Consider the following 14,706-nt stretch of genomic DNA (forward strand, 5'->3'; position numbering starts at 1 on the left):
ATAACATGCACAGGCACAACACTAAGGTATAATCCACTTAAGTTCCTGCTGTTTCACTTAGCATGATATCATGGACAGTTTCCCCTGTCATTAGGTATTCCTCAGAAAGGTAATTTTTAAAAATATGTTTTTATTGATTTTCAGAAAGAGGAAAAGAGAGGGAGAGAGAGAGATAAAGACATCAATGATGAGAGAGAATCATCGATCGACTGCCTCCTGCATGCCCCTTACTGGGGATCAAGCCCACAACCCAGGCATGTCCTCTGACCAGTAATTGAACCATGACTTCCTGGCTCAGGGGACAATGCTCAACCACAAAGGTACACCGGCTGAGCCAGAGAGATAATTTTAATGACTATGGTTTCTGTCATCGTTTTATAAGTGTACTATTAGGTATTTAATCTTCCTCCTACTGGATATTCAGGACACATCTAATATTTTGGAATCAGTATATGAAAATTGTCCTTTATGCCCAATATATAGACTTGAAAATCTGTCTAATTTTCTTATCCATTTTTCTATATATTAATTTACTGTGTTATTTTAGATGATGATCTATGTTTTACTTATAGAATACATCTATAATTATTTGTATATATCTTTGCTAAACTTATTTTATGTCAGCCAGCTAATTTCACTAGCATGGGAGGACAATAGAGAAATTAATGAATCGAGATTTATATGTCTGTTTTCAAGACCCATCAAAGTGAAAGAGTTTGCTATGCAAGCAACCATTCATGACCACAAACATATGACAGCACACAGGTCTGAATTTAACCTGAGTGTCACTGCATGGCAGGAAACAGCAGGAAAATAGTGATGAAGAATAATCACCTCACTATTAATTAACTGTGGTTGGAACTCTAGATCTGCCATTTCCATGCCATATAAACTTGGACAGGTGGTTTTATCTCTCCATTCTTAGTCTGTAAGTAGTGAATAATCATAGTAACTACCTCAGGGTTAATGAGAGGATTAAGTGAGAAAATTCCAGTAAGCTTCTTAGGACCAGAATATGGCCCTTAGAAAATGCTTAGGTAATGTTAGCTACTAATATTACTTATCAGAAGCTATAGGTTAACTTCATTTTAGGCATGGATATTTGGATGTAATTCAAACCTTTACTCAGGGTTATTTGTTCCTTGATTTAGATATAAAACAGAAATCAGTCTTAACCTAACACCAACTATATTTTTAATATGTAAATTAATTTTTGATATATAAAGTACAGATACATTAATGTTACCTGTCAATATTTATACTGATTATAATTATACATAAACACAAAATGAAAAAAATAATTTCCCTACTAAGCGTGCATCCTATAAATTCCTGTAAGTCTTTCACCGCATGACCAGTATCGACTGGGGAAATAATATAATGAAATTAAATTGCTATAAAGTAGTTAGGTTAACTTGAAATATAAAAAAATATGTATCCACAGCACACATACAAAAATTTACCCTGGAGTTTCATAAGGATTATGTCATAACTTCACAAAACCAAGAACCATGGAACAGCCCCGCGCGAAATTCCAACATCATCTCCCTTCAGGTCTGCCTGTCACCAGGGCAGACACGGGCTAGAGTGGAATTTGGAGCTCTTCCTCCACAGGCAGGAGGAGGCTCATCTTGGCCTCCCAGGTAAACCTGGGTAGAAGGTTCACTTTTTGTAGAATCTTCACCCTGGATAACATGTCTTTAGTTATGTCACGGTGAAGATATGCCATCCCAGCAATGTGGAGGAGGAGGAAGCTCTGCCCAAGGATAAGATAAAAGATTTTAAAGACTGTGTAGAATTCAGGGCAGATGCAGAAATGTAAAAACCCCAAAGCTTCTGCCTGTACCCAGCCCACGGGAAAGGGTGAGAGGCAAGAGGCAGGGAAGTGCTGCGGTGGTGCGATCTCAGAGGTAAGCCTGGCTGGCTTTGGCAATGCCCGTTCCTATTGTTAGAACACCGCCCGCACGAAAGCGCTGTGGCTGGCAACTCTCTAAAAGAATGTAACGAGTCTACCACACAAGATTAATGCTCCTTTCCTGCATCGTGGGGTGTTATAAATAGGGCTGCAGCTTTTTATACACTATCAAGTAGTATGCTACCCAATAGAAAACAGGCAGAGGGAACCCAACATAGCCTAATTTTACAGAGAGCAAAATATTGACGTCACTGATCCATTTTAAACACATTTTAAAATACTTTAAGAAATGCTTACACACTCTGGGGGTACGGAACCAAGCCAATGGCCCAATGCACAAATTTTGTGTGTATCTGTATATGTATCTGTGTCTAAAATAATATGTATATGATAATAATAAATATATACTGAGAAGTAACAAACAGCTCTTGGATTTTACCTGTAGGGAAAAGAATACAGATTATTATGGGGGTAGCTTTACGGTGAAAGATAAGTCTTGCTCTAAAGCCTTCATGTTCTAGAACAGAAGCTTTCCTCCCAGTGTAATCGGAGCCCGCGGCCCTGCTGCCTACCTGTGCTGGTGGCGCTGGGGCTGGCCAGCAGCGGCCCCGCACCCTGAGCCGGGGGCTGCGGCTGCCCATCGCTCAGCTGCTTGACGCGCTTGCGGTGGGATTTGCCGTTGTAATGGACCTGGGCTTGGGCTGCAGAGTTCAGCTGGATGTTGCACACCTCACAGAAGGAGAACAGGATTTTCTTTTTCTCTTTACTGAACTGGTCCTCAGGCCGGTCATTTTTTATCCTCTTGTCTTCAAAGCCCCGCAGAAAAGTTGCCATATTCATAATTCCATCTTCAGGGTAGTTGTCAGGGCTTAAGTAGTACTTCATACCTGAAAAAAAAAAAAGAGGTATCACAGCTTGTGAACTATGTGCCTTCTTATTTTCTAGTATGATTACAATTAATTTTCACTATATGGCTGAAGCTAAAAGTCTCCCAGCTACACAGTGGTCACTCTTGGAAAAAACTATCAAGAGAACCTAACTGAGCAAATAAGGTCTTTGAACATGAACTCCCTCTATCTGGAGCACTTTTACTCCACCTTTACCCCTCCTCCCACCACTTCTCAAGGCCTTTTCTCAACCCTGGCCCACCCCTGAGATCTTAGCTGGAGCAGCACCCTCTCCAGGAAACAGCCTGAGCCTGGAGACAAGGCAGATCTCTGGTGCCATGCTTGAATAGTGCTGTGTGGCCTCCCTTCATAGCATCTATTACCCATGCATTTTATATGTGTTTGTGCAATTATTTGGTTTATGTCTATTCTCCAATAGAGTGTAAATTCTCTGAGGGCCGTAACCTCATTTCTGGATATCCCTTAGGCCTAAAACAGACCTTTTACATAATAGGAATTCAAATATTTATTGAAGAAAGGAAGGAATAAATGATGTTATGAACCCAGAACTGTGAAAGGTGTATGTGTAGACACAAAGATATATATAACAGACATACAGATACACACCTGCAAACAGACACAAGCCCTAACCAGTGGAGGAGGCAAGTAACAAAGACCAAAACACAGTATGTCTGCAACCTTCTATTTGGTTGCATTCCAAAAGCCAGTGGGAATTTGAACATATTTTCTTCTAGATGTAGTGAAACAAATTGTATTTAGGTTTCCAGAATAGCCCATAAATATCAATTTAGCCTTTTATGAGGTTGAAATGCACATCTTAAATACAAACTAATAGAAATGCAATATACGGTAAAGTAATATTTGAAAAAGAGTAAAACAGATTAAGACAATTTCTTTACTTTTAAGTGCTTAAGTTTTTCATTTATTTAGTTAAGGGTATAGTGATAGATTATAACTTAAGTGAAGATTTTAAAGGAGACTTTTTAGTACCTCAAGGACCTTAGCTGATGAAGACAGCCTTGACTTTGTATCTTGTTCAGTTCTACTGTAACATATATAATGTCTTCATTTTAGCAATACCAGGATTACCAGGATTTTCATACTTAGTGTAATTATTGCCAGGTTTTTGATTCTCAATTAGAATAAAGAAAATGACACTCTCATGGAAGAAAGAGGAGTACAAGAGTCTGGGAATACTGGTCAAAACCTGAGGAAAAGGGGGATGCAAGAGAAAGAATTGGCTGAGGTGGACAGTACTGTGCCATGAAGGATTCAGATAAACACAGGAACATGGCTTGTGAAGGATTTCTGCCTATGGGAAAAACACAAGAGGTTGAAAAGTATTGGCTTTGAGAAGTTGTGTTGATCCAAGTTGGCATGGAGCTCTAGGGGAAGGAAAGAGCAAGTAGACACCAGTCCATATTTGGAGTGCTCACCAGTTGAAAATGAGTTATAGCACCGGGTATGACCATGAAGACAGACATTGATTATATTCACACAGCATGCCAGAAAGAACTCCTCATTTACACCCATACGCCCTATAGCAGTGGTTCTCAACCTTTCTAATGTCGCAACCCTTTAATACAGTTCCTCATGTTGTGGTAACCCCCAACCATAAAATTATTTTCGTTGCTACTTCATAACTGTAATTTTGCTACTGTTATGAGTCGTAATGTAAATATCTGTGTTTTCCGATGGTCTTAGGCGACCCTGCTAGTGGTTCTCAATTTGTATATTCCCTCTTTATTAGATAGGATTACTTTATGTTCTCTCTTAAAATACTAAAATGTATCTTAAGAATTAACTGAACTAATTGATAAAGAGATAATTTTGGGGGAGAAACCAAGATGGCAACATAGGTAAACACCTAAACTACTGCCTCACACAACAATTTCAAAACTACAACTAAAAGACAAAATGGACATCATCCAGAACCACAGGAAGGCTGACTGAGTGGAAATTCTACAACTAGAAGGAAAGAGAAAAGCACACTGAGACACACAGGAGCTGCGGAAGGCAGAGGTATGGAGGTGTGCGCGTGGAGAGGGCTGGCAACTGAGTGTGCGGCTGGCTTTCTCAAGCGAGTGGGAGACAAAAGCTCCCAACTGCACTGAACTCCAGTTCTGGGCGAGACTCTGGGGACCCAGACTCATTCGGGGAGAAACTGGACTGTCTGGCAGCAGGCGGAACTCAAGGGCGGCTTTCTCTCAGAGGTGATTACCACGGGACACTGAGACACAGAGGCCTATTAGGGCAGGGCTGACAGGAAACCAATGCGGTCTGCTCCACCCTGAGACTCCGCCCCATGCAAGCTGAGCACAGAGGCTTTTGCAAGTCTAGTCTCATAAGGGTGTCTCCAGCACAGAAGTTCTCCCAGCACAGACACAGCTGATCCTCACAGCCAATTGGCCTGGAGGTCAATTACTACCAGTGATACCAACAACAATCAAGGCTTAACTACAACAAGACTGTGCATACAGCCCACAAAGGGGTGCACCAAGAGTGTCCACCTTAGGTAACTGGGGAGGCTGAGCCACTGGACCCTATAGGACACCTAGCACACAAAGCTACCCTACCAACTCAGGGAAGCAGTCAAAATGTGGAGACAAACAAACAGATCACAAATGAAAGAAATGGAGGAAAGCAAATGACTGGATATAGAGTTCAAAACCACGGTTATAAGGTTTTGCAAGAATTTTCTATAAAAGGCTGATAAATTTAGTGAGACCCTTGAGGATATGAAAAAGGACCAACTAGAAATTAAGCATACACTGACTGAAATAAAAAATATTATACAAAGATCTAACACTAGATTAGAGGATCGCAAGAATCAAGTCAAAGATTTGAAATACAAAGAAGCAAAAAACACTCAACCAGAAAAGAAAAAAGAATCCAAAAATATGAAGATAGTGTAAGGAGCCTCTGGGACAACCTCAAGCATACCAACATCAGAATTATGGGGGTGCCAGAAGAAGAGAGAGAGCAAGATACTGAAAACCTATTTGAAGAAATAATGACAGAAAACTTCCCCCACCTGGTGAAAAAAATAGACTTACAAGTCCAGGAAACTCACAGAACCCCAACCAAGAGAAATCCAAAGAGGACCACACCAAGACACATCATAATTAAAATGCCAAGAACAAAAGACAAAGAGAGAATATTAAAAGCAACAAGAGAAAAACAGTTAGTTACCTACAGGGAGCACCCATACGATTGTCAGCTGATTTCTCAACAGAAACTATGCAGGCCAGATGGGAGTGGCAAGAAATATTCAAAGTGATGAATAACAAGAACCTACAACCAAGATTACTCTACCCAGCAAAGCTTTCATTCAGAATTGAAGGGCAGATAAAGAGATTCACAGATAAGAAAAAGCTAAAGGAGTTCATCATCACCAAACCAGTATTATATGAAATGCTGAAAGGTATTCTTTAAGAAGAGGAAGAAGAAAAAGGTAAAGATAAAAATTATGAACAATAAATACATATCTATCAACAAGTGAATCTAAAAATCAAGTGAATAAAAAAATCTGATGAACAGAATAAACTGGTGAATATAATAGAATCAGGGGCATAGAAAGGGAGTGGACCGACAATTCTCAGGGGGAAAGAGGTGTGGGGGGTGCGGGAAGAGACTGGACAAAAATCATACACCTATGGATGAGGACAGTGTGTGGGGGGGTAAGAGTGGAGGGAAGCTATGGGGCAAAAAAGAGGAACAACTGTAATAATCTGAACAATAAAGATTTATTAAATTAAACAAAATGCACCAATGGAAAAAAAAGAGATAATTTTTTAAAAGAGTTCATCATTAATATATCATTCCCTGTCTAGAAAAACCAATCCATTGTAAAACAAAGAAAACAAATAACTTTTAACCTGGCAAGGCCAGGTCAGACACACTGTCATTGAATCACTGAAGTCTGAGTGTTACATTTCAGCTCAAGCAACCAAGATCCTTGACTCAGCTGAGGACTAATGACACTTTGGTCTTAATATTTAACATTTTGGACATGGCTGGCCTTGCCCAGTGCTAATTAACACACTGTAGTTCACAAGAACATGACATACTTCATGACTTTTAAATTTGAAATCTAAAAAAAAAAAAAGATTTCTTTGTATTATCTTATAAAAAGATAAAACCTGTTGGGTTACCTGTGCTTTTCTGATTGCTATTTGTCCTAGAAATGAATCATGCTTTAGATTTATTTAAATATATATTTATTTTAAGTAGTTAGAAAGAAAGCTTTAAAATGAAATGAGGCACTGTAGGAAAGAAGTCCTGCCTGGGTGATGGGGAATGTGTGTTCTGTCTGCCAAGCCCCAATTTATTAATCCTAGCTGGGTAAGATAAAAGCACACAGAGAACGAAGGTAAAAAGTTGACTTCTTGGGTATCAGGCTAAAAACAACCACCTTTCCTCAAATTCAATTTTTTGGGAAAATTAAGAGGTCAGTAGAGTATGTTCATTTTTTGGTATGTTTCAGTATTTATGTTATAATAGAATTCATATATGGGAACTACGGTGGCTAAAAAAAAAAAATGAATAAAATAAAGAATCTTAAAAAATAAAGAGCGTAAAATAAACCAGAGGAAGCAGCATTGATACTTCTTGCTCAGGAGAGTGACTCCGGAGAATTCTTTGCTTACCAGCCCCCGAGGTACTCTGAGCACACTTCTGCAGCATTTTAACTTCATTGTATTGGGCTGAAATTATTGCTTAGTGCTTGATTTCAGTAGGCAGTTCATCTATCTGAGATGTTTTTCTGATAGCCTACTGACACCTTATTGAATTATATCTAGTAAAATAGATCTTAATGGGGTGCTCTGGCCTAAAGTGAATCCCAAGAGATTTTGACACTAATTGCTGAATAAGAGAAACTGACATTTTAATGTTTCTAGCAGTTTGTTTCCCTTGAGGAAAAGATTTAAATTCAGCTTTGAGGGAACACTGCTCTTTTGTTTTGGGGAAAACCTCTTAAAGGATCATCCAGTTAAGTGGAGATGTGAAAGTAAACCATAGATTCTGGAGATAATGTGGTCCGAGGAGCTTAATCTGCTTTACATAATTATATAAAAAGTTGTTTTCACTGCAGCACAGTATCATCTCTGCAAATTATATTTTCTTTCACACATTTTTTCCCTCTGTAAGTCAATTTAAATGTTATTGTCCCTAAAAGTTTTTGTTAGATACTGGGAGATGTGTTTTCTTATTCAAGCACTTCACTAGAAGAGATGGGTGGGGAATGGAATCCAGTAAGCACATGAATGCCTCTTACCTTAGAAAGAAGAATAACCTAAGATTGCTGATGCTCAAATTGGACTACACCTTTTAAGCCCCATATTTGTGATTATTTCAAATTAATCAACTCAACTTTGGGAAAAGTACGGATGTTCTGAATTATCTCATGACCTAAAAGGAAAAGACCATACCTCTGTGGATGGGTGCAGGATTGCCACAAAGGAAGAGATCTTTCCAGTGTCCGTCTAAAACAGTGGTTCTCCACCTTTCTAATTCCGCGACCCTTTAATACAGTTCCTCATGTTGTGGTGACCCCCAACCAAAAAAATTATTTTTGTTGCTACTTCATAACTGTCATTTTGCTACTGTTATGAATCGTAATGTAAATATCTGTGTTTTCCGATGGTCTTAGGCGACCCACAGGTTGAGAACCGCTAGCAGGGTCGCCTAAGACCATCGGAAAACACAGATATTTACATTACGATTCATAACAGTAGCAAAATGACAGTTATGAAGTAGCAACAAAAATAATTTTATGGTTGGGGGTCACCACAACATGAGGAACTGTATTAACCCTTTGCACTCGCTTGCTTTTTTCTCAATTCCTTTATTCTAATGCTAACCTTGTTGAGTACAAAAGGTTAAAGGGTTGCGGCATTAGAAAGGTTAAGAACCACTGGTCTAAAATGATTCACAGGAGCAGGAAATAGACCGGTAGAGGGATGAGCCTGTAGCTGACTGTCGCTGGGCCTTGGGAGACAGGTGACTGTGATCCAGATATTAGAGACTTGTCCTAACATTCCCTTTGTGGGAAAGTTAATGGATCCCTGAACCATGGAGATGGGCCTGAGCCTGAGCAGAGAAGATTGCATAACAGAGATGCCTATGAGGGGGCAGGGAGGGCTTTTACTGTGAACTCAGAGAATCTCCCTATCTAGTAACAAGAATGGAGGCTTGTTTTTCTTATATTTTCTTTCCTTTATTCTTTTGAAATCCTAAAGCCATGAGTGAAGTCATGCAAACATCACAGCTGCTCTTTCTGATAGTGCAGGAAATTGTGAGAGTCTGGAAAGGCACCCAGGGTTACAGCCCTGCATGGGACAGCAGCAGCGGGAGGCTGCAGATGTTACTGACAAAAGAATGATGCCGTGGTCCAGACCAGGCAGCTGGTTGAGATGTTGAATAACAACTGACTTGTTGGTGTATCTCAGGTGTTCAAAAAAGTGGGCAAGAGGGCAAGCTGATAACATATTGAAAGTCTTGCATTAAGTAGGGAAAAGGTTTGAACTATTTTGAATTAGGTAATATAATAGGTAAATAGCCCGAGGCATTCGAGTTACCCAACTGTAAATCAAACAAGGTTATTTTATTCTCTTTCATTATTGTAGATCCTAAGCCAATCAGATGCCCAGCACTTAAAAGGTGTTCCATGAACCTTTGGCAAAATAAAAATATGGTTATAATTAATTCAGCTTCTTTATGTTGTATCTATATGAGATAAATGTTAGCTGAACCTATTACAACTATTATTTCATGACATATGTAATTCAAATGATCATGCTATATGCCTTAAACTTATATAGTGGTGTATGTCAATTAAAAAGAAAGAAAAAAAATCCCATAACCCAGCAGAGCAAACGAATAAAACAGCATACACAGGTGTGTGCGCGTGCGCGCGCGCGCGCGCGCGCACACACACACACACACACACACACACACACACAACAGTAAAAGGTCAGCTTTGCTACCTCAAAATTATTACCTCAAAGAGATAATTAAATAATTTTTAAACTAATAATATAATACAATTTCTATTTCCATACCTTAAAATTTATTTTTAATGATGTTTTAGGCTTTGGCCTTGGGCAAATACTGATTTTAACACAAAAAGGTGTGCCTGTAGCTATAAGAAAGAACAATGCTTATTGACTGAGCTATGTAGACTTCTTCATAATGAGGAAAGCCAATTCCACTCACCCACTGCTCTACCTGGCACCCGAGAATGGCATGAGACAGCAGAACACAGGAGAGAGAACCTGAAATCATAACCAAGCATGGAGACCTGGGCAAGGGCAGACGCTGCAGCCTGGTTCCTCCCACAGCAACCTTAAACACCTTTATGAGCAGACAGGCCCTGGAGCCACTCCAGCAGGTCTTCCTGTGAAGCAAGAACAAGCTCTCCTGGCTCCCTGGGTACCTGCCATTACACCTTCTTTGGCATGGAAGGGAACTTGAGTAATTCCATAGATTGCTCCACACAGATCGGACCCATCCATCAAGCAAGTAATGTTCTCAGTTCATTGAAATCCCAGGTCATCTTAACAAATTTACAAACAAGAATAGTGTTTTCTGGCTTTTTCTATGTGGGAAAGTGTAGTTAAACTGAAGAGACCATGTCACAAAGTCTAATCTCCAGTCATACTCTCTCTAGATATCATCTAGACACATTTTTGCATTGATTTAATTTTTACTCATTATAAAAGTAATTTATATCACTCTAGAGATTTTGGAAAATACAAAGAGCAGAAAATAATTAGGGGAAATTTTTCTATGTTCCTACCATCAAAGTTAACCATATTTTGTTATTTATTTCTAGTCTTTTTAAATGCATGTATTGTTTTCACATAATTCTGGTTCAACAACACACACTTGCTAAAAGTTCAAATATATAAATATGTTAGAGCCAAACTTTTCAATTGATTATATTACCTACAATTAGATTAACAAGAAGTCAACATTTTATCTTTCTGATGAGGATCAAAGGCACTTGTACCAAGTGTTCTGCAGAAGAGAAACAGTGCTATGAATGCCTTCAATAGGGACTGCCCTGGACAAGGCAGTCTGAGAGGTCATGTTTGAACTAAGAGCTAAAGAATGAATAGGAGTAAAGAAGAGAACGTTCCAGACAAAGAAGATGAAATGTGCAAAGGTCCAGAAGCCCCGTCCCTCCAGAGCAGAGAAAGAGGAATGAGATGTGTAACACAGCGGAGGCACTAAGTAGAGGCCAAGCTGGAGTGTCAGCCTAGAGAAGGGGCAGAAGTGTTTTTACACCGGAGGACTGACAGGAACAGGTTTGATTTGTGAAAAAAACACTTGGACTTGAGAGTAGATAAAACATGTGGTGTACAGTAGAGAAGTTTCCATGTGAATATAGACAAATTCCAAGGAAGAGAAAATGTGGATGGGCCTGGAGATGATGGTGATAGCAGAAGGAAAAAGTGAAGAGGTTCAATAAACCTGAGAAGAAAAATCAACAGCACTTGGTGATGGATTAAATGGGATTGGGGGAGGGGGGCAGAAGGAGATATTGGTGTCAAAGATGATTCCATGATTCTAAACCCTGATCATATATTAGAATGACCTGCGACAGGTTTTTAAAAGACTGGTGTCAGGGCCCCATTCTTAAGAGATTCTGATGTAACTGGTCTGGGATTGAACCACAGCCTAATATGGTTAACTTTGATGGTAGGAACATAGAAAAATTTCCCCTAGTTATTTTCTGCTCTTTGTATTTTCCAAAATCTCTAGAGTGATATAAATTACTTTTATAATGAGTAAAACTTCAATCAATGGAAACCTCCCCAGGTGTTCCTAATGGGCAGCCAGGTTTGGGAACCACTGCTCTAAAGATCACAGCTATTTGAAAGTAATCTCTGCCCTAGTCTGGGGGCCTGCTGCGCAACTGTCAATCAATTTTACCCTGACAACAGCTAGGTGTGGAAAGGGCATTTGATTCCTCCATTCCAGAGAGAAGCACCAGCACTTATTGGCCCCATTAGACTGCAATCCCCAGAATACTACATAGCAATCCCCAGAATACAGATAGCCTCCCCAGAACCTTCTCTGCAGGTCATGAATGATTCTCTCTCATCTTCAAGACAGGTGTCTCAGAGGACTAGAAGGATGGAGCTTTCTGAACCACATCACATTCAGGAAGCTACCGCTCTATAGTCAATTCTCAGATGCTAGCCTAACTCTCATTTTCTAATATGTAGAATTCCTCTTTGGCTAACACACCTCCATCCTACCTTCTTGGAGCAGTTTTCACTTAATTCCCAAAACCTACCTAAAAATGAATTGAATGTGCCATGCCCTCCTTTAGACCTCATCTTTGACTGTAGGCAACTTCTCTACTAATTCCCTTTTACTCCAGTTAAGAAAGCTTTTTATTCTAAGTAGGGTAGTCTCTCTAACCCTTTCTGGGAACTTTGTTGATAATACTATTTAGAAATATTTTAGACATTTTAATTCAGAATAACCTATTCCCAAAGAAAGCTGTTTTCTTAGGAAATGTATGGGCATGGAATTTGTAGTAAAAAAAAACCAAACTTATATAAATTAACTATGTGATTAATTAGCCAAGTCAGGGAACTTTTGCCCATGAAAAATGGAAGACAGGTGGACAGGATGCCCACTCAATAGATGTAAAATACAAACTAGAACTGTCTCAGCATATGGTCATCCTATGCTTACAACATATTGCTTTATGACATGAGGCCTTTAATGATGAGCCAAACCCAAGAAAGCAATAATTCAGTCTAGGCTGTTCAAATATACTTTCTCCATACTCTTTACATAAGGAACAAACCTTGAAATCTTATGTTTTCCCTAAAGGACTAATAACTAGATTTCATTGTTACTTTTATATCTTCTAGAATATACCTAAAATATGTATGTCTTGAATATATCTATAATTGAAAATTTAAAAGATATGTCTTCTTTTTGGAAAACAAAACTGACACACACAAAAATCTTAACCTAATAGTGTTTTAGTATTTTTTTAAATTACTTTAGCATTTTCTCATTACAAACTAATGATTCATTCTCACCAATTAATCTTTAGATTCAATTCAATTTTAACCAAAATACCAAAAAGATTATGTTATGAAACTGACAGCATGATTCCAAAATATATATGGGAGTTCAATGAGCCAAGAATAGGCCAGGCAGTTCTGAAGAACAATAGAGCTGGAGGGCTTACCTACCAGATACTACAGCCTATTATGAGTCTATAGCAATTAAAACAGTCTCATTTTAAGAAAAAAACAAACACACACAAAAAAACAATGGGATAGTCTAGACATACCACACACACACACACACACTCTCACCCACACACACAGTATATATATATATATATACATGTATATATATATATATATATATATATATATATACTGTCACCTAATTTATAATAAAGATGATAATGTAGCAGTGAAAAGATACTAAATGGAATGGGTTGACTGGATATGCATAATGGGAAAGAAGTATCTTGATTCCTACACTTCACACTATATAACAATTCTAGAAGGATTGCAAATCTAAATGTTTCAAAAAATAGTAAAGTCTTTAAAGGAAAAGATAAAAAATAAATGTTTCTTCATCAAATTACATCACTGAGATATTTAAAAAGCAACTCACAGAGGCAGGAAAATATATTCCCAATATACTTATCCAATAAATGCCTTGCATCCAAAATATATAGGAAAACTCTTGCAAAGCAATCAGATAACCAATTGAAAATGAGCAAAAGCCTTGAATTCACAAGAAAACAATAACCAAATGACTAATAAACTTATAGAAAGACACTCAACCTCATCAGTCATTAGAGGAATGCAAATTAAAAACACCATGTAATACCACTATACCCACTAAAATAGTTGAAATGAAATGACAGAAAATACAAAGTACTTGATGTGGATATGGAGCAAAAAAAGTCAAATATGGCTGGTGAAGTACAAATTGGTATAGCTACTGCGTAAAACTGGCAATATGTACTAAAGCTGGGCATATGCATATTCTATGACCCAGCAATTCTACTCCCATATATCAAACAGGAATAGGTAGTTATGTTCACCAAACGTACAGTATTCACTAGAATGTTCATAGAAGCACTAGTCACAATAGGGCCAAACTGAAACATATCCAAATATCCCTCAACAGTAAAATGGGTAAATACATTGTAACATTCAGTATTAATTCCCACAAGAGAATAACATAGAGCTGTAAGAAGGAATGATTTACAACTACAAGCAACAACATGGATGAATCTCAGTAATATTAAAGAGAAGAAGCCAGACCAAAAGATTATGAATTATATGATTTTATCTACTTTTATGAAGTACAAAACCATGTAAAATCAATGTATGCCATTAGAAGTCATCACCTTAGAGGTGGTGGTACTGGTGAGGGGTGGTCAATGACATAAATTACCGTACTTTCCGGTGTATAAGACGACTGGGCATATAGAAGATTTTCCTGGGTTAAAAAGTCGTCTTACACGCCGGAAAATATGGTAAGCACAAAATTGTGTATTGTGTCTTGAGCTGGGTACCAGTTACACAGGTGTGGTCAGTTTGCAGAAATTCATTGTGCTGTACATTTATAAGAGGTATACTTTTCTATATGTATATTATACTTCAATACATATTAAAAAACTAATGTGTTCAACATAGAAAATTTGAGAAATATCATTAAAAAATAAAAATAATGCCCCCTCAAACCCACTAACAGAGATACACATTTTAATTTAGAGTATTTTTTCTAGATTTTAAAAAAATGACTATATATTTATAAAAATCTGATTACTATACATATAATTATGTATATTGCTTTTTCAGTTTACATATCATAAACATCTTT

General features: G+C 38.1%; 1 protein-coding gene across 1 annotated transcript in view; it reads right to left on the bottom strand.

The window, feature by feature from the left end:
- Positions 1-14,706, bottom strand: part of ZNF385B (zinc finger protein 385B) — a 357,510-nt gene that overhangs the window by 255,983 nt on the left and 86,821 nt on the right. The window contains exon 3 of the mRNA XM_054723048.1: positions 2,488-2,802. Coding sequence (XP_054579023.1) covers positions 2,488-2,802 — 315 coding nt within the window. The remainder of the gene's footprint in view (positions 1-2,487; positions 2,803-14,706) is intronic.

This window comes from Eptesicus fuscus, chromosome 11 (assembly GCF_027574615.1).
Source record: "Eptesicus fuscus isolate TK198812 chromosome 11, DD_ASM_mEF_20220401, whole genome shotgun sequence".
Lineage (NCBI taxonomy): Eukaryota > Metazoa > Chordata > Mammalia > Chiroptera > Vespertilionidae > Eptesicus > Eptesicus fuscus.